The sequence below is a fragment of the Macaca mulatta genome, chromosome 18 (genome assembly GCF_049350105.2).
Source record: "Macaca mulatta isolate MMU2019108-1 chromosome 18, T2T-MMU8v2.0, whole genome shotgun sequence".
Taxonomy (NCBI): domain Eukaryota; kingdom Metazoa; phylum Chordata; class Mammalia; order Primates; family Cercopithecidae; genus Macaca; species Macaca mulatta.
In genome coordinates this window covers 67,999,659-68,023,591 of record NC_133423.1, presented here as the reverse complement: position 1 = coordinate 68,023,591, position 23,933 = coordinate 67,999,659, and the positions used below count along the sequence as shown (strand labels likewise).

The 23,933-nt window shown below is 42.8% G+C and overlaps 1 protein-coding gene and 1 pseudogene across 6 annotated transcripts in view; one reads left to right on the top strand and one right to left on the bottom strand.

Annotated features, from left to right (window-relative positions):
- The window catches only part of OSBPL1A (oxysterol binding protein like 1A), a 229,920-nt gene extending 209,133 nt beyond the window's left edge, over positions 1-20,787 (bottom strand). For all 5 annotated transcript variants that reach the window (XM_028837998.2, XM_028838000.2, XM_028837999.2 and 2 more), the window contains exons 1-2: positions 20,639-20,787; positions 2,771-2,893 (exon numbers count right to left, since the gene is read on the bottom strand). In XM_028837998.2, the coding sequence (XP_028693831.2) occupies positions 2,771-2,891 (121 nt within the window). In that variant the 5' untranslated portion in view covers positions 2,892-2,893; positions 20,639-20,787. The remainder of the gene's footprint in view (positions 1-2,770; positions 2,894-20,638) is intronic.
- Positions 20,333-20,796, top strand: LOC144336424 (uncharacterized; annotated as a pseudogene). The gene has a single exon (XR_013408222.1). The product of XR_013408222.1 is annotated as an uncharacterized LOC144336424 (transcript).
- Positions 20,797-23,933: the final 3,137 nt, after the last annotated feature.

Below are 23,933 nucleotides of genomic sequence, written 5' to 3'. Positions count from 1 at the left end.
AGTAGAGATGGGGTTTCACCATGTTGGCCAGGATGGTCTCGATCTCCTAACCTCATGATCTGCCTACCTCAGCCTCCCAAAGTGCTGGGATTACAGGCATGAGCCACTGTGCTTGGACACATATACATATTAATATTTATTTTATTTGCAAGAATGACTCACACTATCATCAGACAGGACCAGGAACACATACTTGTAACACAACATCAGCTACAAGCAAAACTAATTCTATCCTCCTCTCCCAGACCCTAAAAAAGCTAACTTTCACTTTCCACTCACATCAGCCCTTCTTTCCCTCACTTTCAACTTGACATCAGTGGATTCCTTCCGAACAGTAACATCTCTATGTTGACTGTTAACCTTTAATTCTTGCAGGAGAATCACAGTAATTTATACCATTTTCCCAATTTGTCATGATTTGGAAAAACAAGAAAGAAAGGAAAGAAAACCAAGAAATGCCAGGAAGGAATCCCCCACATGGAAACACTATTCACGCCTGGTCTTGCCCACCCCTCCCCACTCCTTTGAGAACTGCACATCAACTGACTATGTCACCTTCTGCATCAACCCTTCAAACTACCCTTAAGATAAAGTCTGACTGACAGGTATAATGAGGTGAAAATTGAAAAAAAAATTAACATATTTCTCAGCTTTACATTTCCAAGTAGATGACTTTCTCCTAATTGGCCTGAGGCAACCATGGGTGGAGGTGGGAAAGGGAGACAGAAAAGGGTCACTGAGGATGATCAAATGTTTTGGCATTCAAAATAGAATCCTGAGGTAAAGATAAAGAGCCAGTCTTTGCTGAAGAATAGGGGCAAATTTTATATATTTTTTATTTTTTAAATATTTTTTTTCCTCAGATCATTCTCCATAACAAAGACATTTTAAAATTCCTTTTTCCAACTCAGTTTCTAGACAACCCAGATCCTCAGATCACAGTTTCTTCCCTATTGCAAAGATGCTATTTCTTCCCCACTGAGGGTGAGGTCATGAGGTTTGCTGTCCTGGTACAAGAGGAGGAAGTAGCAAAAAGAATAAAATATCCATCTGAAGCCAGCCCTTTCTGGGACTGAGGAACTGTGGAAGAAGAAAAGACAAAAGCTGAGACACGTGGCTCTGGATCTTACACTCAGAAAGTGGGATGCATTGGGGAGACACGGAGAACAGGCAAGCTGCTTCCGGGATGCAGGAAAAGACCCCTCTAGGTCGCCCATCTTAGCACTCCCCTGCCAGGTGCCGCATCAAAGTAGACTCAGTAAGGTGTCCTGAGGGAAGGCTACATTTTGGCTAACCAGAGCTATTCTAGTTTCCGCCATGGCATTGGCTCCCACATGCCACTCTCCCAAGAGGGGAACAGGAGTGTGTCTGCATTGAACCAGCAAGCCTAGGCCCGGTGCCAGATGAAGATGTGACAGAGGGTAACACGAGCCACATGAGAGTCTCCTGATACAGCCAAGGAGTCTTACTATAGCACACAACACACTGAGAGACCTGATTCTTTGACTTTTTACCTGAGTTTCACGTCAGGTTCCAATGCTTAAGGAGCACCAGGAAGACAAGGGTGGCTGAGGAACCAAAGCCGAGTCATAGATTTGAGGAAACCCTGCCCTCTCCACCGCACAAACACACAGCAAGGCTCGCCTCTACACTCGAACACCAAGTTAGAGGAAATACAGGGGAAGGGAGACCAAGACTTTATCAAAAGGGCTACTAAAAAAAGTATGGCTAGATGCAGTGGGTCACACCTGTAATCCCAACATTTTGAGAGGCCGAGATAGGAGGATCGCTTGAGACCAGGAGTTCAAGACCAGTCTGGGGAACACAGCAAGATTCCATCTCTACAAAAAATAAAAAAATTAGCCAGGCGTGGTGGCATGTGCTTGTAGTCCCAACTACTCTGGAGGCTGAGGTGGGACAAAAACTTGAGCCCAGAGGTCTGAGGCTGCCATGAGCTGTGAGCAAGCCCCTGCACTCCAGCCTGGGCAACAGAACAACTGTCTCAAACAAACAAACAAAAAAGACAGAAGTACCCAAAGACTAACATTTACTCCCCTGACACCTCCGAGAACATGAAGGGGTTTATTACAATACCAGAGCCATTTTAGAGAACACGTTTTATTTCTCTGCACATTTGATGCAAGATTGTGATGTACTGGCCCCTTTGCTACCCAAGGCACATTATGACTTGGCTGCTATGTTGTTTCTTCTTCCTTGAACCATTTTTGCTTCTCTATTGTCACCTGGTTAACTCCTACTCTTTCACATTTCACCTTAGAATGGTTTCCTCCAAGAAGCTAATCCTTCCAGTTCCAGTTCCACACCTCTCCCATGACACCTGCACCTCCACATCCTGGTGCATATTTTGTAATGCACACTAGTCTGATCTATTAATCTACTAGAGTAAGCTCAATGAGGGCAGGGATCCTATCTGCCTCTTCATCATTATCTCCAGGGCACACAGTAAACACTCAAACCTGTAGGTCAACTGCAATGTCTTCAAGAAGAAAAAAAATTATCATAGGATATATCCTGTGGGCTAGGGTCACCCTTGTGGCTTGTAATATTTGGGATCCATAACAATTTTAAGAATGGACCTCCCTTTCTCTGACTTAGAGGGGACTAGGAGAGACGTTTCCTCCAATCTGTAGGGTTCTTCCTAGCATGACAGAGATTAATTACACGATAGATCAGAAAGGTTAGCATTAAATAAACGCCAAGAGTAGTGCAGACTCATACGAGAAAGCTACAAAATCCATTCAAAGTTTACCTTTGCAATTAATGTCAGCAATCACTTCATTCCTCGCCATGGTCTCTAAGAGCTGTCGTACTTCTTTAGCATTGCCATTTCTGGCGTGATGGAGAAGCTGTTGCTCTGCTTCCGTGCTCATTTCTAGATTAAGAAAATAATAACATTGCTATTATCTGAGAACATAATGAGCTTTTAGATATTACCTGCTAATATAGAAAGGGGAAATAATCATCATTTTGCAGCTGATAAGACAGACACAAGAACTGAATAAATCCATTGCAGGGTGAGAACTTAAGCCTGAGACCCCTTGCCCTTCCTATTATTATTGAAGCAGCATACTAGAAACTTGGGCAAGTCTCTTAACTTCTTAAGGCCTTAGTTTCCTCATCTGCAAAATACAACCAACCTCATAAACTGTTCGTTATAAGATTATGTATGTGAAAGCATTCTGTCAAATACATAGTATTATGCAAATGGTTATTACATTAAAAATTAGACATAAAAGGAAAAAACAAAATTAGAGATAAAGTCAAAATATGACCATTCATATAGGAATAGTGTAAGACTAACATGTAAACTAACACATTCAAAACTGTGCAAAAAGTCATTCTGAATAGAAACTCATTACAGATAAACATCCTGAAGTAGCTATATGTAAACAAATAAATTGGCCGGGCGCAGTGGCTCAAGTCTGTAATCTCAGCACTTTGGGAGGCCGAGACAGGCGGATCACAAGGTCAGGAGATCGAGACCATCCTGGCTAACATGGTGAAACCATCTCTACTAAAAAATACAAAAGACTAGCTGGGTGAGCTGGCGGGCGCCTGTAGTCCCAGCTACTGGGGAGGCTGAGGCAGGAGAATGGCGTAAACCCGGGAGGCGGAGCTTGCAGTGAGCTGAGATCCGGCCACTCCACTCCAGTCTGGGCGACAGAGCGAGACTCCGTCTCAAAAAAAAAAAAAAAAAAAATTTTTTTTTCTATCGTATTTTCTTATCAAGCCCCAAACCAAATACAGAAAATTACAACCAAATTTCAAGCATTTATGTCAAAATGAGAAAATGTTACAAACAGCAATTCCCAGAAGTATGTCATTCTTACTAATAATCAAACAAATAGAAATCATTCAAACACAAGTGACAGTTTTCTTGCCCATCGAATTAGCAAAAATAAAAACAGACAAGAAACAATGCTGGCATGGATAGGAAACAGCACTCCTGTACAGTGCTAAAATGAATATAAATGCATACAACCTTTCATACATTACAGGCGGAGATCAGCAATTTGGCAATATCAAATAAACTTCAAAATTCATACATACCATTTACTTTGTCTGGGCAACTCTATATCTAGGAATCTATCCTGCAGAAACATTTACACAAGATTTTTTATTTAAATGTTTATTTTTCCCCTCATGTTTGCTGTCATCTTACACAAGATTATTTTGAAAGCATGTTCATAAAGATTATAGTTTTTGTAATAGTGGAAAAGTTAGAAACCACTCCTTGTCATCAACAGGGGACTGGTTAAATACACCTTCCAGTGAGATTAAAAGAGATGGGCTGTATAGGCTGGTGACTGGATGGGTTTTGAAGGCATGGTTTCAAAACAGAGCAGAGTAAACAGGTGGACCCCAGCCCTCAACCCCTAATCAGCATTTCTTATGCTGGCAAGCCAGGCTTTACCCTCTATGAGACTTAGCTAGTTCTATTTCCTAAAGTACAAGAGAGACATCAGGAGCTCCCAGCAAGTGGTCAAGCCAGGAAAACCTTACAGTGAAGTTAGCAGTCAACAGGCTCCACCCACTGTCTCAGTTTTCAACCAACTTTCTAGCTCCCCACTCTTAAACATGAAAGACAAAGACCAAAACCAAACAGGGAAGAAAAGCAACCTAGAGAAAACAAGGCAGCAAAGAAAAGGTTAAAAAATAATAACTAATATCCTTAGATAATAAATGATATTCTGTTCTATAACAAAAACAAGATGCTATCTAAAAAAAACAAAGCTTGAGAAAAAGAACTTTGGAAATAAAAACAGCAAAAATTTAAACTTCAATAAAAGAGTTAGAAAATAAGTTGAGACTATCTCCTAGAAAATAAAACCGTTAAGAAAATAGGAGATAAAAGATGAATGTTGGTTAGGCACAGTGGCTCATGCCTGTAATTCCAGCACTTTGGGAGGCCGAGGCAGGCAGACCATTTGAGCCCAGGGGTTCAAAACCAGCCTGGACAACATGGTGAAACTCCAACTCTACTAAAAACACAAAAATTAACTGAGTCTGGTGGTGCACATCTGTAACCCCAGTTACTCGGGAGGCTGAGGCTGCAGAATCACTTGAACTTGGGAGATGGAGGTTGCAGTAAGCTGAGATCATGCCACTGCACTCCAGCCTGGGTGATAGAGTGAAACTTGGTATCAAAAAAAAAGACTGTTAAGATAATTGGTCCAGGAGGTCGAACACTGAAACAGAAGTTCTATAAAAAGAAAACAGAGATAGAGAAAATAAAGAATTTCTTTGGCAGGCCAAGGCAGTAGGATCACTTGAGGCAGGAGTTTAAGACCAGCCTAATATGGTGAAACCTCATCTCTACTAAAAATAGAAAAATAAATTTAGCCAGGTGTGGTAGGGGAGGCCGGCCTGTAGTCCCAGCTACATCAGGAGGCTGAGGCAGGAGAATCGCTTGAACCCGGGAGGCAGAGGTTGCAGTGAGCTGAGATCATGCCACCGCACTCCAGCCTGGGCAACACAGCAAGACTCCGTCTCAAAAAAAAAAAAAAGAATTTAAGGAAGTCTTACAGCACTGAAAGGCCTAATGAGAGCCCGACAATTCTGGAAAATTTCTGATCTGCAGACAAAAGAGAACCTATGAAAGCACATCATCATGAAATTTTAGAACTTTGGTAACAAAAGATATCAGGTAATAAACAAAAGAGCAGGAATCAGAATGATTTTGACTTCTCTATCACAACATAGGCATCCAAAAGACAATAAAGCAATGCCCAAAAGTTCTAGAGGAAAATTATTTCCAACCCCCAATTCTATAATTAGCCAATCAAAAGTAGGAGTACAATAAGGACATTTTTAAATATACCAGTATATCAATTTATTTCCCATGCACCACTTCTCAGGAAGCCACTAGGGGTGTAGCCCACCAAAATTAAAAAACCAAGGAAGAGGAAGACATTAGCAAAGACATTAGAAACAGAAAATTAGCAAAGGAATCCCCAGAGTGAGGGGAAACCCCGGATATTTAGTTGTGGGCCTGGCCTAGCTCTTATCCATACTTGGTTTATCTGGCCCCTACGCTAAGGATGTTCTGCTGCCTGTTCAGCTGAGGGTCCTAATTCCACCCCCTCAGGAGTGTTCTCCTTCCACCCACACCTGAGAAATACCTGTGGGCTCAGAGGCAGAAAGTGAAGAGCCTAATCCCCCAACAAATTCCTGCCATCCAGGAGCCCACATCTGGTCCCTACTATAGCCCTACTAAGCCATCAGCCTGGCTAAGGCCTATTTCCAGTGCTCGCACAAGGCCTCGCTCAGTGGCTTCCCTTTGAAAGAGCTCTTATAGGCCGGGTGCGGTGGCTCGCACCTGTAATCCTAACACTTTGGGAGGCCAAGGCGGGTCGATCACCTGAGGTCAGGAGTTTGAGACCAGTCTGACCAACATGGTGAAACCCCGTGTCTACTAAATGCAAAAAAATTAGCCAGGCATGGTGGCACATTCCTGTAATCCCAGCTACTTGGGAGGCTGAGGCAGGAGAATCACTTGAACCCAGGTGGCGGAGGTTGCAGTGAGCTGAGATTATGCCACTTCATTTCAACCTGGGCAAAAAGAGCAAAATTCCATCTCAAAAGAAAAAAGAAAAAAAAGAAAAAGCTCTTATAAACTCTGCAGGAAGCCAAACCCAGGATCAGGCTGTTTAAAGAAAAACTTATTCAGTGATACTCGTTAAAGCATGATAGAAAGACTTATTCAGGACCTCTGTGGCAGTTACAAGGACCACCACAAGACGGTCTTGCAGTGGGGAAGACAGCTCAAGCTCAACCCTGAATACAGCAAGGACAAGTGGGATTATGGCCAAGGAGCAGGGTCAGGGTCAGTGGGTGGAAAAGTACTCAGAGGAAACATCAGGGGCAGAGGGGATTCTGGCTAAACCAAACTAACAGGGTTGCCGCTGAAGACAAGCCAGGGTGGTCAGATACCACCCGGGGGATGGTGGAGGATGAGGAACCTGAGCAGATATCAAGGATGGAGGGTTCTTCCTAAAACCGGATTTTACAAGGAAGTGCACAGATGGACCCAGCAGAAGGTTCAGAAGTCTGATAAAGTTCGGCCAAGTAAAGAATCTCTGTCATGACTCAGAATCTTATTTTCAGAGTAAATTTCTGGGGGGACTTCATCTAACAGTGATTGTAATGCCCTTTCTTCAGTGTGCTAATCAGCTTTTATATTAATCCCCTCTGCATTCATTCACCTGTTAAAATATCTAATATTTTAAAAATGTTAGCAATACTTATATTCACTGTAGCATTATTTATAAAGAAAAAAAATCAGGACCAGGCACAGGTGCTCACTCTTGTAATCCCAGCACTTTGGGAGGCTGAGGAGGGCAGATCACTTGAGGTCAGGAGTTCGAGACCAGCCTGGCCGATGCGGCAAAAAAACTCCGTCTCTACTAAAAATACAAAACTTAGGCAGGCGTGGTGGTGGGCGCCTGTAAAACCATCTACTCAGGAGGCTGAGGCAGGAGAATCGCTTGAACCCGGGAGGCAGAGGTTGCAGTGAGCAGAGATCACACCACTGCACTCCAGACTGGGCAACAGAGGGAGACTCCATCTCAAAAAAAGAAAGAAAGAAAGAACAAAAAATTAAAGATCCATCAATAAAGGTTCATTCACCTAATACTATGAAACCATTAAAAATATTACAGAAGACCCAGCCTGGCAACACGGTGAGACCCTATGTCTATAAAAATACAAAAAATCAGCTAAGCATGAGGCCGGGCATGGTGGCTCACGCCTGTAATCCCGGCACTTTGGGAGGTCCAGGCAGGTGGATCACGAGGTCAGGAGTTCAAGACCATTCTGGCTAACATGGTGAAACCCCGTCTCTACTGAAAAAAAAAAAAATTTAGCCAGGCGTAGTGGCGGGCGCCTGTAGTCCCAGCTACTTAGGAGGCTGAGGCAGGAGAATGGCGTGTGAACCCAGGAGGCAGAGCTTGCAGTGAGCTGAGATCGTGCCACTGCTCTCTAGCCTGGGCAATAGAGCGAGACTCCGTCTCAAAAAAAAAAAAAAATTAGCTGGGCATGGTGGCGTGAGCCTGTAGTCCCAGCCACTGGGGAGGCTGAGGTAGGAGGATCACTTAAGCCCAAGAGGTCAAGGCTGCAGTGAGCCAAGATCGTGCCACTGCACTCCAGGCTGTGTAACAGAGACCCTGTCTCAGAAAAAAAAATTTTTTTTTGATAAAAATATATTATAGAAGAAGCTGGGGGCAATGGCTCAGCACTTTGGGAGGCCATGGTGGGTGGACCTCGAGTCCAGGAGATAAAGACCAGCCTGGGCAACATGGTAAAACCCCATCTTTACAAAAATACAAAAATTAAGCCAGGCATGGTGGTGTGCGCCTGCAGTCTCCGCTACCTGAGAGGCTGAGGTGGGAGGATCAGGAAGTTGAGGCTGCAGTGAGCTGAGATCACGCCACTGCACTTTAGCCTGGATGAGAGTGATACCCTGTTTCAAAAAAAAAAAAAAGTAAATCAAAGAAAAAGAAAAAAAGTTTAAATAATTTATAAAACCATGAAATTGCAATATATTGTTAGGACAGATGGTACCTATATAGATTAAGCTCTCTCTATGTTTGCTATATACTGGCAGAGAAACAGAGGGAAAAGATACCAGGATGTCAACAGTGGTTACTCCTTGTGGTGAAATTATGAATGGTTTTAAATATCTTCTTTGGTTAGTTGTATTTTCCAAATTTCCTACAATATAAAGTCATTTTATAACTGGAAAATGTAAGTTATTAAAGATAAAAACCAAAAAAGCTTCATGTCTAATTAACAAGGCATTTATCACAGAGGATTTTTTTAATATATTTTCAATCATGTACATTAAACAAGGAGTGATGGTCTAGACTTGCTGGCATATTACACAAAAAGGTTTAATATTCTTTTCATGCCTTTAAAGTATGAATCAAAAAATGTTTGAAGTATCTTCAAAACATACAAGAAGTTTTTTGTAACATTTTCCTTAGGTTCTTACTATATTGGGCTTACAGAAAAAAAAGATTTAAAAATTCTCAAAGCTCTGTACAATAAAAATGAAAAGGATAAAAATAAATCTATTGGGCCAGGCGCCTTGGCTCATGCCTGTAATCCCAGCCCTTTGGGAGGCTGACGCAGGCAGATCACGAGGTCAAGAGGTCAAGACGATCCTGGCCAACATGGTGAAACTCCGTCTCTACTGAAAATACAAAAATTAGCTGGGCATGGTGACCCCCGCCGTAGTCCCAGCTACTCGGGAGGCTGAGGCAAGAGAATTGTTTGAACCCTGGAGGCGGAGGCTGCAGTGAGCCGAGATCACACCACTGCACTCCAGCCTGGTGACAGAGCAAGACTCCGTCTCAAAAAATGAATAAATAAATCTATTATCTACTTAAACAGTCCACTATAATATATAAACCACTGTAGTTACTCATAAATGCTGGGATTGAAACTAAAATTGATTCAACAAACGTTTCTTGAGTATCTACTGATGATAGGGGCTGTTATAGGCACTGGGGTACCATGATGGATAATATGGTCCCTGCCCTCCAGAACAGGGCAAACATGCAAACAACAATCACAGCCTGTGTCAAGTACAGCAATGTACACGGAACAGTGGCCACAGAGGACAAGGGGAGTGGTTAGCTATCTGCCAACATTAGTGATTAGATACAGAGAAAGTAAAATGTAAACTGGTACTTGAATAAGAAGTTCACCAAGATCACAGGGGTGAGCAAAGTTCCTTGGACACTAGATACATAACAGGGAGATTAACCAAGATATGGGATAGAAAATAAACAACGTGAGTGAAGATGTGACTCTATTTGGTTGTGGTGAGTTTGAGATTCCTGTGGGAAACAGAGATGAAGATGTTCAATAAGAAACTAGCAGGCTGGGCACGGTATCTCACGTCTGTAATCCCAGCACTTTGGGAGGCCAAGGTGGGCAGAGCAGTTGAGGTCAGGAGTTGGAGGCCAGCCTGGCCAACATGGTGAAACCCCATCTCCACTAAAAATACAAAAATTAGCCAGGGGTGGTGGCACATGCCTGTAGTCCTAGCTACTTGGGAGGCTGAGGCACAAGAATCATTTGAACCTGGGAGGTGGAGGTTGCAGTGAGCTGACATTGTGCCACTGCACTCCAGCCTAGGTGGCAGAGTGAGACCCTGTCTCAGAAAAAAACAAACCAATAAACAAACAAACAAAAGGGCCCGGCGTGGTGACGCACGCCTGTAATCCCAGCACTTTGGGAGGCCGAGATGGGCGGATCACCTGAGGTCAGTTGTTCCAGACCAGCCTGGCCAACATGATGAAATCCTGTCTCTACTAAAAATACACAAAATTAGCTGGGCGTGGTGGTGGGCGCCTGTAGTCCCCGCTACTCCGAAGGCTGAGGCCGGAGAATGGCGTGAACCCGGGAGGCGGAGCTTGCAGTGAGCCAAGAATGTGCCATTGCACCATTGCACCCCAGCCTATGCGACAAGAGTGAAACTTTGTCTAGGAAAAAAAAGAAGGAAGGAAGAAAAGGAAGGAAGGAAGGAAGGAAGAAAGAGAAGGTAGCTAATTAATAACAGTTTAAGTACATGAAAGCAGTTATAGGGTAGAATTTTTTTGTTGTTGTTGTTGAGACAGAGTCTCGCTCTGTCGCCCAGGCTGGAGTGCAGTGGTGCAATCTCAGCTCACTGCAAGCTCCGCCTCCAGGGTTCACGCCATTCTCCTGCCTCAGCCTCCAGAGTAGCTGGGACTACAGGTACCCGCCACCAGGCCCAGCTAATTTTTTTTGTATTTTTAGTAAAGATGGGGTTTTACTGTGTTAGCCAGAATGGTCTTGATCTCCTGACCTCATGATCCGCCCGCCTCGGCCTCCCAAAGTGCTGGGATTACAGGTGTGAGCCAACCGCACCTGGCCTGTAGGTTAGAATTTAAATAGCACCTGTAGTACCAGCCAATCATGGTGAGGATGGTTAAGGGGCAGGGAGCCGGGGGAGAGCTCCTATCTGATGACTGCCAATTTCCAGAATAAGAAAAGGGACAGATTTGTGGGTACCTGAGGAGAAGAGAGGACTCTTCCTATAAGACAGGATGGTAGGAGAGGAAAAAAATGGGTCATGGGGCCAATACAGTCATACAGATTGTTTTATTATTTTTAAGAAAGAGAAAGGAACAGAGCCAGTTAAATTTCACCAAGAAAAGGAAAAATCAACAACTCATGTTGCCCTTGTGCCTGAAGCCCACAGGTATCAGTTTCAAGACAGGCATTTGACTAAAACATATTCTTAAAGCAATCTGGACGTTCTCTCACGTCCAAAGCAATTGATACTACATATTCAAAGCAATTTGACACTGCATGTTCAAAGCAACTGACATTACGTGTATCAAAACTAGTCTAGCTGTGCAGCCCAACCACACTCTAAAGATTTTCTGACTATGAAACTTCAGACTTAACCAAATAAGCAATACTTAGAGGATAAATTCCAAAATGCTAACAGGCATGTTCACTGCTTTTCCCTTATAATCTTTTATAATTTTAGAAAGGAATGGCAGGGGTGGGGAAGAGACTGGCACCTTCTCTTACCACCTCTTGGAAATGAGTGTGGTCATTTCTTCGGCTGTCCCTAGACTGTAAACTCGATTAGAACAAGTGCCTCATGTCTGTTCTGTTCCCCTATTATATCCCTAGCAAGGTGCCTAAAACATGGCTGGCAACCAAATATTAATTAACCAGATGGATGGATGAGGACTTAGTCCTTTGAAAACAAAGCAATCAGGTCTCCCTATAGGAAGGTCTACAGGCAATGCCTTACAAAAGGTAGTGACATAAAATTAACAGTTTTTTTTTTCTAATAAACCACGGGAAATACATTTTTAAAAATATACACTGCCAGGCACAGTGGCTCACGCCTGTCTGTAATCCCAGCACTTTGGGAAGCCGAGGCAGGCAGATCACCTGAGGTCAGGAGTTCAAGACTAGCTTGGACAACATGGCGAAACCCCGTCTCTACTAAAAGTACAAAAATTAGCCAGGCGTGGTGACAGGCACCTGTAATCCCAGCTACTCAGGAGGCTGAGGCAGGAGAATCACTTGAACCTAGGAGGTGGAGGTTGCAGTGAGCCAAGATCACGCCACTGCACTCCAGTCTGGGCGACAAGAGTGAGAATCTGTTTCAAAAAAAAAAAAAAAATTATATCAAAAAAGAGAGAAATTGTTTAAAACACACCCCCCCCAAGTATTTAGGTTGATAACTACTTTCTTAATTTTATGCATTTTTAATTTGTAAACTATTTCTATTAGTTTCTGACTAAAAGTTACCTTTAGAAGAAAATTCAAAATTGATTTTTTAAAGAATCATCCAAATTCATATGTTGAACAGATTTTTTAAAAACATTCTTCCAAATCATGAGAGCTTATTCCAGAAAAGCACTTTGCCTCTGATATTTAAGCCAGAAGAAGATAAGCATTCCCAAATGCAGCTGGTCACAATGGATTGCAGCCATTTCTATCAGTGAACATGGTATTTTTCAAGACCACTTTTTAGCTCCTCTTCTCACATTCACGCAATTCCCAGCTCTGTTTTTAGATTAATGAGATTTTTCATGGCCGTAAGAATGTTTTCCAGGAAATAATTAGATGGAAAACATTTTGAGCTTCAAAAACCAAGAGACAAGAGACCATTTTTGCCTTACGTTTTCTCTCCTCCAAGGTCCACTAGGGAAAGCTAGACTTCTAATTTTTAAATTCTTTTGAGGACAGTAAATTTATATTTTGTTGCTTTATAAATATCGTAAAATTACTTAAACTGGTGACCATACTTGATAGTCTATGCCACTAAATCCCCACTTAATACAGTAGATAAATTCCATGGCCCCAACAGTTCTGAGATATTGACAAAGATTTTAAAACTTACAGCTCAAAGGGCGATGACTTGTTAAATTTGGTTGGAGTCTATTATTTTATCATTTGAACAGCTTGCTACTTTTCTTTACAATTCCAGCTTAATATCTACAGAATCAGCCAGGTGCAGTGGCTCACACCTATAATCCCAGCATTCTGGGAGGCCAGGGAGAGCAGATCACTTGAGGCCAGGAGTTCGAGACCACCCTGGCCAACATGGTGAAACCCCATCTTTACTAAAAAATACAAAACTTGGCTGGGTGTGGTGGTGCACGCCTGTTATCCCAGCTACTGGGGAGGCTGAGGTATAAGAATCACGTGAACCCAGGAGGCAGAGGATGCAGTGACCCAAGATCACACTACTGCAGTCCAGTCTGGGTGACAGAGTGAGACTCTGTCTCAAACAACAACAACAACAGAACCAAGACAGAAAATTCCTGGAGAAATCAAAGATAATAAAATTCAACAATAAGAGCTAATTCACCTGGGTGCGAGAAACTGAAAATATTTAATAAAGTGCCCTTTTTCAGGAATAGAGTTCTTAAAGGTATTAGAAAAGTTAAAACCCCAGACATCCAGGCTCAATTCACCTACTCATACATATAAAAACATGCAATTGTAAATCTTAAAACATCAGAGAAGTATGGGGATGCCTCAAAAAATTAAACACAGAATTACCTATGATCCAGCAATTCTACTTCTGGGTATATACCCAAAAGAACTAAAAGCAAGGAATCAAACAGATATTTGTATTCCCATGTTCACAGCAGAAGTAACCTAAATGTCCACTGACAGATAAATGGAAAAACAAAATGTGACATACACAAGGTAATATAATTTAGCCTCTAAAAGGATGGGCGTGGTGGCTCATGCCTGTAATCCCAAGACTTTGTGAGGCCAAGGCAGGTGATCACTTGAGGTCAGGAGTTCGAGACCAGCCTGGCCAACAGACCAGGGAAACCCCATCTCTACTAAAAATACAAAAATTAGCTGGGCACGGTGGCACATGCCTGTAATCCCAGCTACTGGGGAGGCTGAAGCAGGAGAATCACTTCAACCTGAGGTTGCAGTGAGCCAAGATTGCGCTACTGTACTTCAGCCTGGGCAATAGAGTGCGACTCCGTCTCAAAACAAAAAAGCCATTGAATAAAAAAAATTCAGACCCTGAATATTGTGTTTCTCATTTCCCATGCTCTTGCTCTCCAAATTTCAGCAGATTCAGGTAACTTTTTGGCCAGGTGCAGAGGCTCACCGCTGTAAGCCCAGCACTTTGGGAAGTTGAGGCGGGCGGATCACCTAAGGTCAGGAGTTCGAGACCAGCCTGGTCAACATGGTGAAACCCCGTCTCTACTAAAAACACAAAAATTAGCCTAGTGTGGCAGTGTATGCCTGTAGTCCCAGCTACTGGGGAGGCTAAAGCCCAAGAATGGCTTCAGCCCGGGAAGCAGGGGTTGCAGTGAGCTGAGACCGTGCCACTGCACTCCAGCCTGGGAGACAAAGCAACACTTTGTCTCGATCAGTCAATCAGTCAATCAATGGAAGGAAATTCTGACACATGCTAGAACATGGACGAACCTGGAATACGTCATGCTAAGTGAAATAAACCCCTCACAAAAGGACCAATATTGTATGATTCCACTTAGATGAGACAGCTAAAATAGTCAAAGTCATACAGACAAAACATAGAATGGTGGTTGCCAGTGGCTGGAGAAGGGAGGAAGAAATAGGGGTATTGTTTAATGGGAACAGAGTTTCAGTTTAGGATGCAGGAAAAGGTTCTGGGGATGGACAGTGGTGATAGCTGTACTACAATGTGAATGTACACAATGCCACTGAGTAATACACAACAATGGGTAAAACAGGCCAGGTGTGATGGCTCATGCCTGTAATCCCACTGCTTTGGGAGGCTGAGGCAAGAGGATAGCCTAAGGCCAGGAGTTTAAGACTAGTCTGGGCAACACAGCAAGACCCCAGTCTCTACAAAAAAAAAAATAATAATAATTACCAAGTGTCATGGTGCGCACCTATAGATCCAGCTACTTGGGAGGCTGAAGCAGGAAGACTACTTGAGCCCAGGAGTTCAAGGCTGCAGTGAGCTATGACCATGCCACTGCACTCCAGCTCTGGGCAGCAGAATGAAACTCTTTTTAAAAACAAACAAACAACAACAAAAAAAAAAACCTAAAAGGGCAAATTTGATGTTACGTACATTTTACCACACACAAAAAAAATCAGGAAGCATCTAAAATATGACTTGCACAATTGCCAAATGGCATTTGTACTTTTCTTTTTTTTTTTTTTTTTTGAGACAGGGTCTGTCACCAAGGCTGGAGTACAGTGGCACAATCTCAGCTCACTGCAACCTCCTGGGCTCAAGTGATCCTCCCACCTCAGCCTCCCAAGTAACTGGGACTACAGGCACATGCCACCATGCCCAGCTAATTTTCATATTTTTTGTAGAGTTAGGGTTTCGTTGTGTTGCTGAGGCTGGTCTCAAACTCCTGGGTTCAAGTGATCTCTCCACCTCAGCCTCCCAAAGTGCTGAGATTACAGGCATTAGCCACTGCATCCAGCCAGTATTTGTACTCTTTTTATTTTTTGAGATGGAGTTTCGCTCTTGTTCTCCAGGCTGGAGTGCAATGGCACCATCTCGGTTCACCACAACCTACACCTCCCGGGTTCAAGTATTTCTCCTGCCTCAGCCTCCTGAGTAGCTGGGATTACAGACATGTGCCACCACGCCCGGCTATTTCATATTTTTAGTAGAGATGGAGTTTCTCCATGTTGGTTAGGCTGGTCTCAAACTCCTGACTTCAGGTGATCCGCCCACCTCGGCCTCCCACAGTGCTGAGATTACAGCATGAACCACCGCACCCGGCCCTATAATCTTAATAAAGACAAATGGAGACTATTCAAAAATTATTAAAAATATATGTTGTGATTAGTTTTTAAATTCTCAGATACTAATTTTATGATTGCTGTTACATTAATATTTAAAATACATTGTGTGCTAGAAATTTGAATGAGAAAAATTAAATATCTATGAACAAAAACATCCTATAAACTAAATCTTAAAAACATAAAAACCAGTACTGTGCTTCGCCTTACACTCCAAAGTAGTCAGCTGCCTTTTTTTGAAATAGGGTCTCAGTCAGTTGCCCAGGATGGAGTGCAGTGGCACGATCATGCTTCACTGCAGCCTCAAACTCCTGGACTCAAGCAATCCTCCCACCTTGGCCTCCTGAGTAGCTGGGACCACAGGTGCATGCCACCATACCCGGCTAATTTTTGTATCTTTCATAGAGGTGAGGTCTGGCAATGTTGCCCAGACTGGTCTCGCACTCCTGGCCTCAAGGAATTATCCTGTCTTGCCTTCCAATGTGCTGGAATTACAGGCATAAGCCACCTCGCCCAGCCTGTAGTTAGCTGCTTAATGGTGTGCTTTCTCCTGACACTACATTCTTTTAATACCAGCAAGGTATTAAAGATTAAAGTAACTACATAAAACATGGCAATGGCAAAAAAAAAAAAAAATACATATTTGCTCTAACTATGATTAGTTGCTAGTAATCAGTAATTTCTCTGATGCACTCATATGCCTACATGTATGTATATGTGTACACATTATGCACACATGTGCAGATACACATATTATGCATACAGAAAACTGACATTTGTGATAACATAAATGCATTTTTTGCTTGTTTTAGAAACTGAACATTGGTAGACAAATTCATACTTAATCTAACACTCTGATCCCAGAGCTGAAGCAACTGAAAAGCCCCAAGGTGAAGTTACTTGCCAAGTGTTAACAGTAGAGTCACAGCCAGAATGTAGAAGGGGTGAAATAATGCTACGTATTTTATAAAATTCAATTCAGCTGCAAAACTTAAATTGATTCTCATTAGTGCGCCTGTGTAAGCACCGAGGAAGGTGAATCTGAATTATGGCTTGAGTGCCTCATTTTAAAAAGCTTTATTCATTAACTGAGAATACCTAAAACATGGCAATTTAAGGAAAACAGGAGCAAATTATAAAGCCTATTTTGGGAAGCACTAACCTGTATTGTTTTAAGTTAGAAGACAAAATTTTTATCACTTAATTTTTAATTCAGTGAAACTTTTTCTCTAACTTCCTCAGTAAGTTTTTGTGCCCTAATAAAAAGCATTCATCTTCCGGAGAAGAAATGATGGAGAATTGGCCAGAATTGTAATGTGTCATCTTACGGTTTGTAAAGCACTGAAATCATAAAATGTTTATGCCAAATTATTATTTACTTTATATTTGATAAATTTACATTACCTTCTTTTATTCATATCCATTCCATACCCACACTGACTTGGATGCCATGCAGACATAATAAAAAACCAACCCTATCACTGGGTATTTATTTTATCCATATTCGGTTGGAAATTTTAATGTTTGTTAAAATTAGTAAAAATTAAATAAGCTTCATAGCTTTGCTCAATGAAGTTGTTTAAAATAACTTTAGGTGCTATAATTTTAGCTGCTTTAACAATTAAGCACTAACCCCTAGATGCACCCCTGATTTCAATTTCAACTTGACAGATTCTGAAAACTATTAACTACTGTTTCAAAACAGGGCAGGTATGAAGAGCAGAGAAGCCTACAAATTTGACAAATCAAGTTTAGTAACAAAAATCCTAGCAAGGAGGCTGATTGTTACCTTTTAATGATAAAATTCCCTAAATTTTAGAAAAATGCATTAAAATTTTCCCATTTCAATTATTTCACATTTGAAAATTAACTTTCAAACTCGATTAAACTCATGTATGATAATACTGACCATTTATGCATCATAGAAATACCTCTTTAAAGAAAAACTTTAAACACAAAGTAAAAACATGTGGTTACTTTCCATTGTCACATGATAGGAAAATATACAGTTAAAGACTGCTTTCACTATACAGTAATTTCCTCCTTGCAGGCTGATAAATAAAAATAAAGTGAGTGACCTAGTTTATCTTCCTAGTAATAGCATTAAAACTATTTCTTATACTAGCCCACCTCAAACAGCCCCCTTAATATTGACAGTACCGACACAGCATTAGTGGCAGAGTCCAGGTGAGGAAAAACATTTCTAGAGACCAAGAACATCACATAAGATACTTATATGACACCACAATCATAAATATATATATACTATACAGAGTACACAACAGTGTCTTTTCTTAAACTTCATGAATTGTTAGCGTAAGCTGGTGACTGCAGTGCTAAAACCTGTCCTCTTTCTACGAAATTCAGAGAACTTGCTAGGTCTTCAAAAAAGTTCTGATTGCCAAAGTTCAGACTCAGCTTGGACGAACTGACAAGCTTCTGAAGGATATCATATTCTCTCTTCTCCACTAAGTTATTCGTTTGGCCGATTTCTGCTTTCTGCCTACTACTTTTCTCAATGAATACATATAATGTATAAAAGCTCAGCTTCCAGTACTGTCAAGAGGTAAGAAACTGACACAGTTAACAACTTAAAAATATTATGATCAGATATACAGATGTATCTCTAAGTAAAATAAAGCCACAAGGAGAAAATTTGTAATGTATTAATATTTAACAGGCATTGCGCCATGTTATTACTCAAAAAGACTGGCTATATTCTTCAACCTAATTGTTGTCGGTTCTAAAACAGTATCATTTCCCCTTGTTTTGAGGAAATGATGGGGATAATTTTTCTTTTTTTTCTTTTTTGAGAAGGAGTTTCGCTCTTGTCACCCAGGCTAGAGTGCAACGGTGCAATCTCCACTCACTGCAACCTCTGCCTCCTGACTTCAAGCGATTCTCCAGCCTCAGCCTCCCGAGTGGCTGGGATTACAGGCGCCCACCACAATGCCCGGCTAATTTTTGTATTTTTAGTAGAGACAGGGTTACACCATTTTGGCTAGGCTGCTCTCGAACTCCTGACCTCAGGTGATCTGCCCGCCTCGGCCTCCCAAAGTGCTGGGATTACAGGCATGAGCCACCGCGCCTGGCCAGGAATACTTTTATAGAAATAATACCTGTGGTTCACGCCTGTAATCCCAGCACTTTGGGAGGCCGAGGCGGGCGGATCATAAGGTTAGGAGTTCGAGACCAGCCTGACCAACATGGTAAAACCTCACCTTTACTAAAAATACAAAAAATTAGCAGGGCGTGGTGGCATGTGCCTGTAATCCCAGCTACTTGGGAGGCTGAAGCAGGAGAATCGCTTCAACCCGGGAGGCAGAGGTTGCAGTGAGCCGAGATCGTACCATTGCACTCCAGCCTGGGCAACAGAGCCAGACTCTGTCTCAATTTAACAACAACAACAACAACAAAAACAGAGAAATCCTACCTGCCTGCTCTGAATCACTAGTCGGCTAGAATAATACGTGCAAAAATGAGCAGCCTCCAGAGAGAAGAATTAGCCACCCACCATAAATTTCTGATTCACAATGAGATATTTAGCAAGTGTCATTTTGATAAACAACCTTCACAAAATACTACACTGAGATAACAAATGTTTCAGATTAATCTACTCAATCTTTGGCAGTTAAGTCCTATTTTGACTATCTGTTGCTCAACACTAGAGAAGAGTTACACTTCCTGGGAGAAATAAAAAAGACAATAGTTAAATTTTCAGAAAGGATTGTTACTGACAGTTTTCTCCTCTTTTCCCCCAATAAACTGTAGACAAAGCCCACTTAGTGGTTTAGAATTAGGGAATTAAAAGGCGGATTTTGTTACTATGCTGTAATGAAGAATCTTCACAATTCCAGCTTGAGGGGGGTAGGGGGGTGGCTCAGAATTTACACCCATCACACTGCCGCAAAAAAATTCATTGTACCGGGGTTAGACTGCGAATACTGCTCCCCTCAGAACGAATCCGCAAATTATTTCCCAAATGCTGAGTACAGAGGTGAGGAGGTTCCAAACTCCAAATCCAGAATGCACCTACTACAGGGCAAAGACTGAAGTTTTCAGGGAAAACACACCACCGATTTTAAAGCTGATTTAATTATATTAACTATTCAGACACCTAATAGCCACATTTGCAACATTCAAGCAATCTTATTTAAGCTAACAATATCACACTGCCCACAGTTCATTTCACAATACCGTCTGCCTAAAAACGACAACTTGAACTGAAAACTACTACTAAATCAGGATAACCCTTTTCAGTGCCTCCTGCTAATCATTAGGGCAGCGGGATAAGTGAATTGTTCAAGTCTATTGTGCAGCTGCGCTCTCATTCAGTTTCGGAATCTCCCTTGGATATTCGTTCCTGCTTGTAGAACCGACCACGCGGTACATTGGGAAACAGTCACATGAACAATGCGTGACTTCCATTGTGCATCAATCCTCCTCTTGTTAGGAGGAAATTAAAAAGTCACGATGGACACACGAAAGTATCGAGAAGGCACGCAGCTGAAGATATGGTGGGGGATGCATGCGGCACCAGCATGGTCGTGGCACCCGAGTGGAAGTGCAACAAATGCCAACATCTTGTTACTTTTAACGCCTAACTTCCTGCAGCGCTGGAGCAGCCAGCGGCCGCCGGGAAGACGAGCTCGGCTGCAGCCCTGCGTCGCCGCGCCACGACCAGACCATTCTCTGAGACGCCCGGGACTGGAGCGCCCACCCCCAACCAGGCGCGGACAGATCTCCCGAGGGCAGCCCGGCGCAGCCCGGCGGGAACCCATCAGCGCGGGAACCAGCCTCGAACTCCAGGCGGGGACAGCCGCGAGAAACTGACCTACGCGGTCACCCGGGCTCCTAGAGCAACCGAGGCGGGGGCCACGACCGCAGGCTTCCCGTCTGCCCGCCCCACGTCGAGAAAGTGGTCGTCACCGACTCTCGCTGGCACTCCCCGAGGACGCTGGAGCCCGCGTAACGACTGTCTTCGGGGCCCGGGGCCGGGACCAGGGCGGAGCGCGAGGTGGCGCCGCCCCTCCCTGCAGCCCGCCCCTGGAATGCGCACCCTCCTGGCGAGCTGGCATCCCGCCCGACCTGTGACCGCAGCGGGGACACGCCCATTTCCCGCCCACTCCCCGCCCCTGCCTGGCCTGCCCACGCCCCCGGCCTGCTCCTGTCCCGCCTGGGCCGCCGGCGCTGGTTCCAGGTTTTGCCAACTACTAGCGAGGCGCAAGGCCTTCGCGCTCCTCCCACCACACCCCGAGGGAAGAAGCGGCAGGCCCTACCCCGAGACTACAAGGGACCGCCGTGTGAGCCAGTGGAAGACCCCCGTCCCCAGGCAAAATATAAGTCCTGGGTTAATACTCTGGAAGTTTGTCATTAAGCAATATATCACCCAGCTGCGCAGATTTTTTTCCTTTTTGCTTTGGCTGCAACTCGACCCGTGGGAACTTAATTGGCAATATAAATTAGACAATTTACAAAAAACACCTCCTTTTACTTTCACATGTGAAAGGAAGCCCTTAAAATGCCATACAGGTGTAACCATTATAGAATAGATATGTGTGAGACAAGGATTTACAAAATTTCCTCACCTGCTCCCCTCCAGATTCCATGCACAAGGTGTCTAGTTAGAGGAGTTAGCAAATAGTCTATAACGTGAAGGTTCAAACTCTAGCATAATTCCACCGTTTTTGTTTTTTTCTTTTTTTGAGGCAGGGTCTCACTCTGTCTTCCAAGCTGGAGTGTAGTGGCGCGATCTCGGCTCACTGCAGCATCGTCTTCTGGGTTCAAGCGATCCTCTGGCCTCAACTGGACTACAGGCGCGCCCTGCTGCGCCTGGACAATTTTTGTATTTTTAGTAGAGACAGGCTATCCCTGTGTTGCCCAGGCTGGTCTCCAACTCCTGGGCTCAGGCGGTCCTCCTTGCCTCGACCTTCCAAAGTGTTGGGATTACAGGCGTGAGCCACCCCTGCAGGCCACAGCTCTGCTTTTTAAAAACATTTCTGCATAAAAAGACAGGAAATTACGAGCATCCGAAAACTGATTTCTGCTTTCCTGAATTTTCCAAATGTATTTAATGAACATGTTCTTTTGCAATGAAAAAGTAACAAATAGGTATCGTTTTTTAAAGGACTGCAGTTTTTCCATCAAGTCTAGAATCATGTATTGAGAACCTATCATAGGCCCGTTTGTCATTGTGATACCTGTGAAACAGCATACAGTAGATCTTTTGAAATGATGTTTTTGGATACCACAAGCAATGCTGCTGGTGTATCTCAGACTGGCATCATCTTTTATTAACAAAGCAGGCACTTTACTGGCACAATACTTCAACTGCAAAATGTGTGGTACTAAAGCAGTCATATTTGTCTGGAAAAGAAGAAACCTCAGGGTTTATTATCTAAGGATATTGAGCCATCTTTTTTTTTTTTTTTTTTTTTGACACAGAGTTTTGCTTTTGTGCAGTGGTGCAATCTTGGCTCACTGCAACCTCTGCCTCCCAGGTTCAAGGGATTCTCCTACCTCAGCCTCTTAAGTAGCTGGGACTACAGGCGCACGCCACCATGCCCAGCTAACTTTTGTATTTTTAGTAGAGATAGGGTTTCACTCTGTTTGTCAGTCTGGTCTCAAACTCCTGACCTCAGGTGATCCACCCGCTTCAGCCTCCCAAGGTGCCGGGATTACAGGTGTGAGCCACCACACCCGGCCTTGAACCATCTTCATAGCAAAAATAAAGCTACCAAAATAATGACAATAATAATTGGCTACTGAAATAATTTTCCATGATTCCATGAAAGTCTTCATTCTCTCTGTGATGATTTAATTACCTAAATTCACAAATTGCACTTTGCAACTCCCTTCTACAGTTTGTAAATGAAAAACAGATTGCAGTCAATAGGAGGATGAAGTATTAATCACTACAGTTATCAATAAGAGAAGTTCCAATCTTGATAGCATTACTATTTGTACTGTATTTTTAAAGGACTTTATTTGGTATTTCCATAAAATATGCAGAAAAGATATCTCATTGGCATTTATATTACTGACTGCTAGTACAGGTAAAATCACCATGATGTCATAACAGAATTCATTATTCTAGAACACTGTGTCTAATGGAACTTTCTGCGATGATAGGAATGTTCTATAATTCTACCTTGTCCAGTACAGTAGCCACTAGCCACATGTGACTGTTGAGCACTTGAAATGTGGCCAGTGTGACTGAAGGTTTCAAGTTGTATTTAATTTAAATAGCCACATGTGGATAGCAGTTACCATATTGGGCAGTGCAGTTCTAGAATAACAAAACTATCACCAGATTGTCCCCATCATGTCATACTCTATTTTAAGAAACATTTGGCAGAAATAGAACCTCTGGAACTAGTTAATAAATATTTTCCTTCGTATTCCTTTCTGAGCTTTAGGTGGATAGATATTTTAACTTTGCAGATGCCGCATATTAAAGTAACTATTAATATGATCCTTACATATATAAGTAGGAATTGCAATGGAAACTCTGACTGGTTGCGAAACGGGTTTGGGAGTAGCGAACCCTTGGCCCTGTCATTCTCGGGCCTGCCTGACCCACACTGAAAGTGAACAGGTTAACTTTAGACCAGGATGGGCTTCATCAGAATTGCTCATTGCCTAGTTCAGACTGGCTTCACCTTGGACCCTTTTGTTTCAGGAAACTTAGAAGCCCAAATCTTTCCCTCCCCATATTCCAATGACCTCCTTCAGAATGTGATCCTCTTTAGATTGTAGTACCTAATGTCTGTGCCCTTGCAGTTTTGTCTTCAGCCTGAGACATCCCAGAATGCACTTAGTGCATTGCATGTTTTAAAAACACTCCCCTGGTGCCAAGGTAACTTTGAAGTGCTGCAGGAACACGCTAAAGGCTTAAGTCTCATTAAAAGGAGGATTTTATGGACTGAGACTTTGGGGAGGGCTTTGGGTAATTACTGCCTGGAATACTGAAAAGTAGGTCATATGTCATCAGGCAAATGCGGATAAACTGTTGAGTTGAGGGAAATGAATCATTCCCTTATACCTAGAAATGAAAGACATTGTAGTTACTATTAACTCCAGACCATCAAAGCTATGAGGTCATTGGGAGTTTTTCTCTCTTAAAAGTG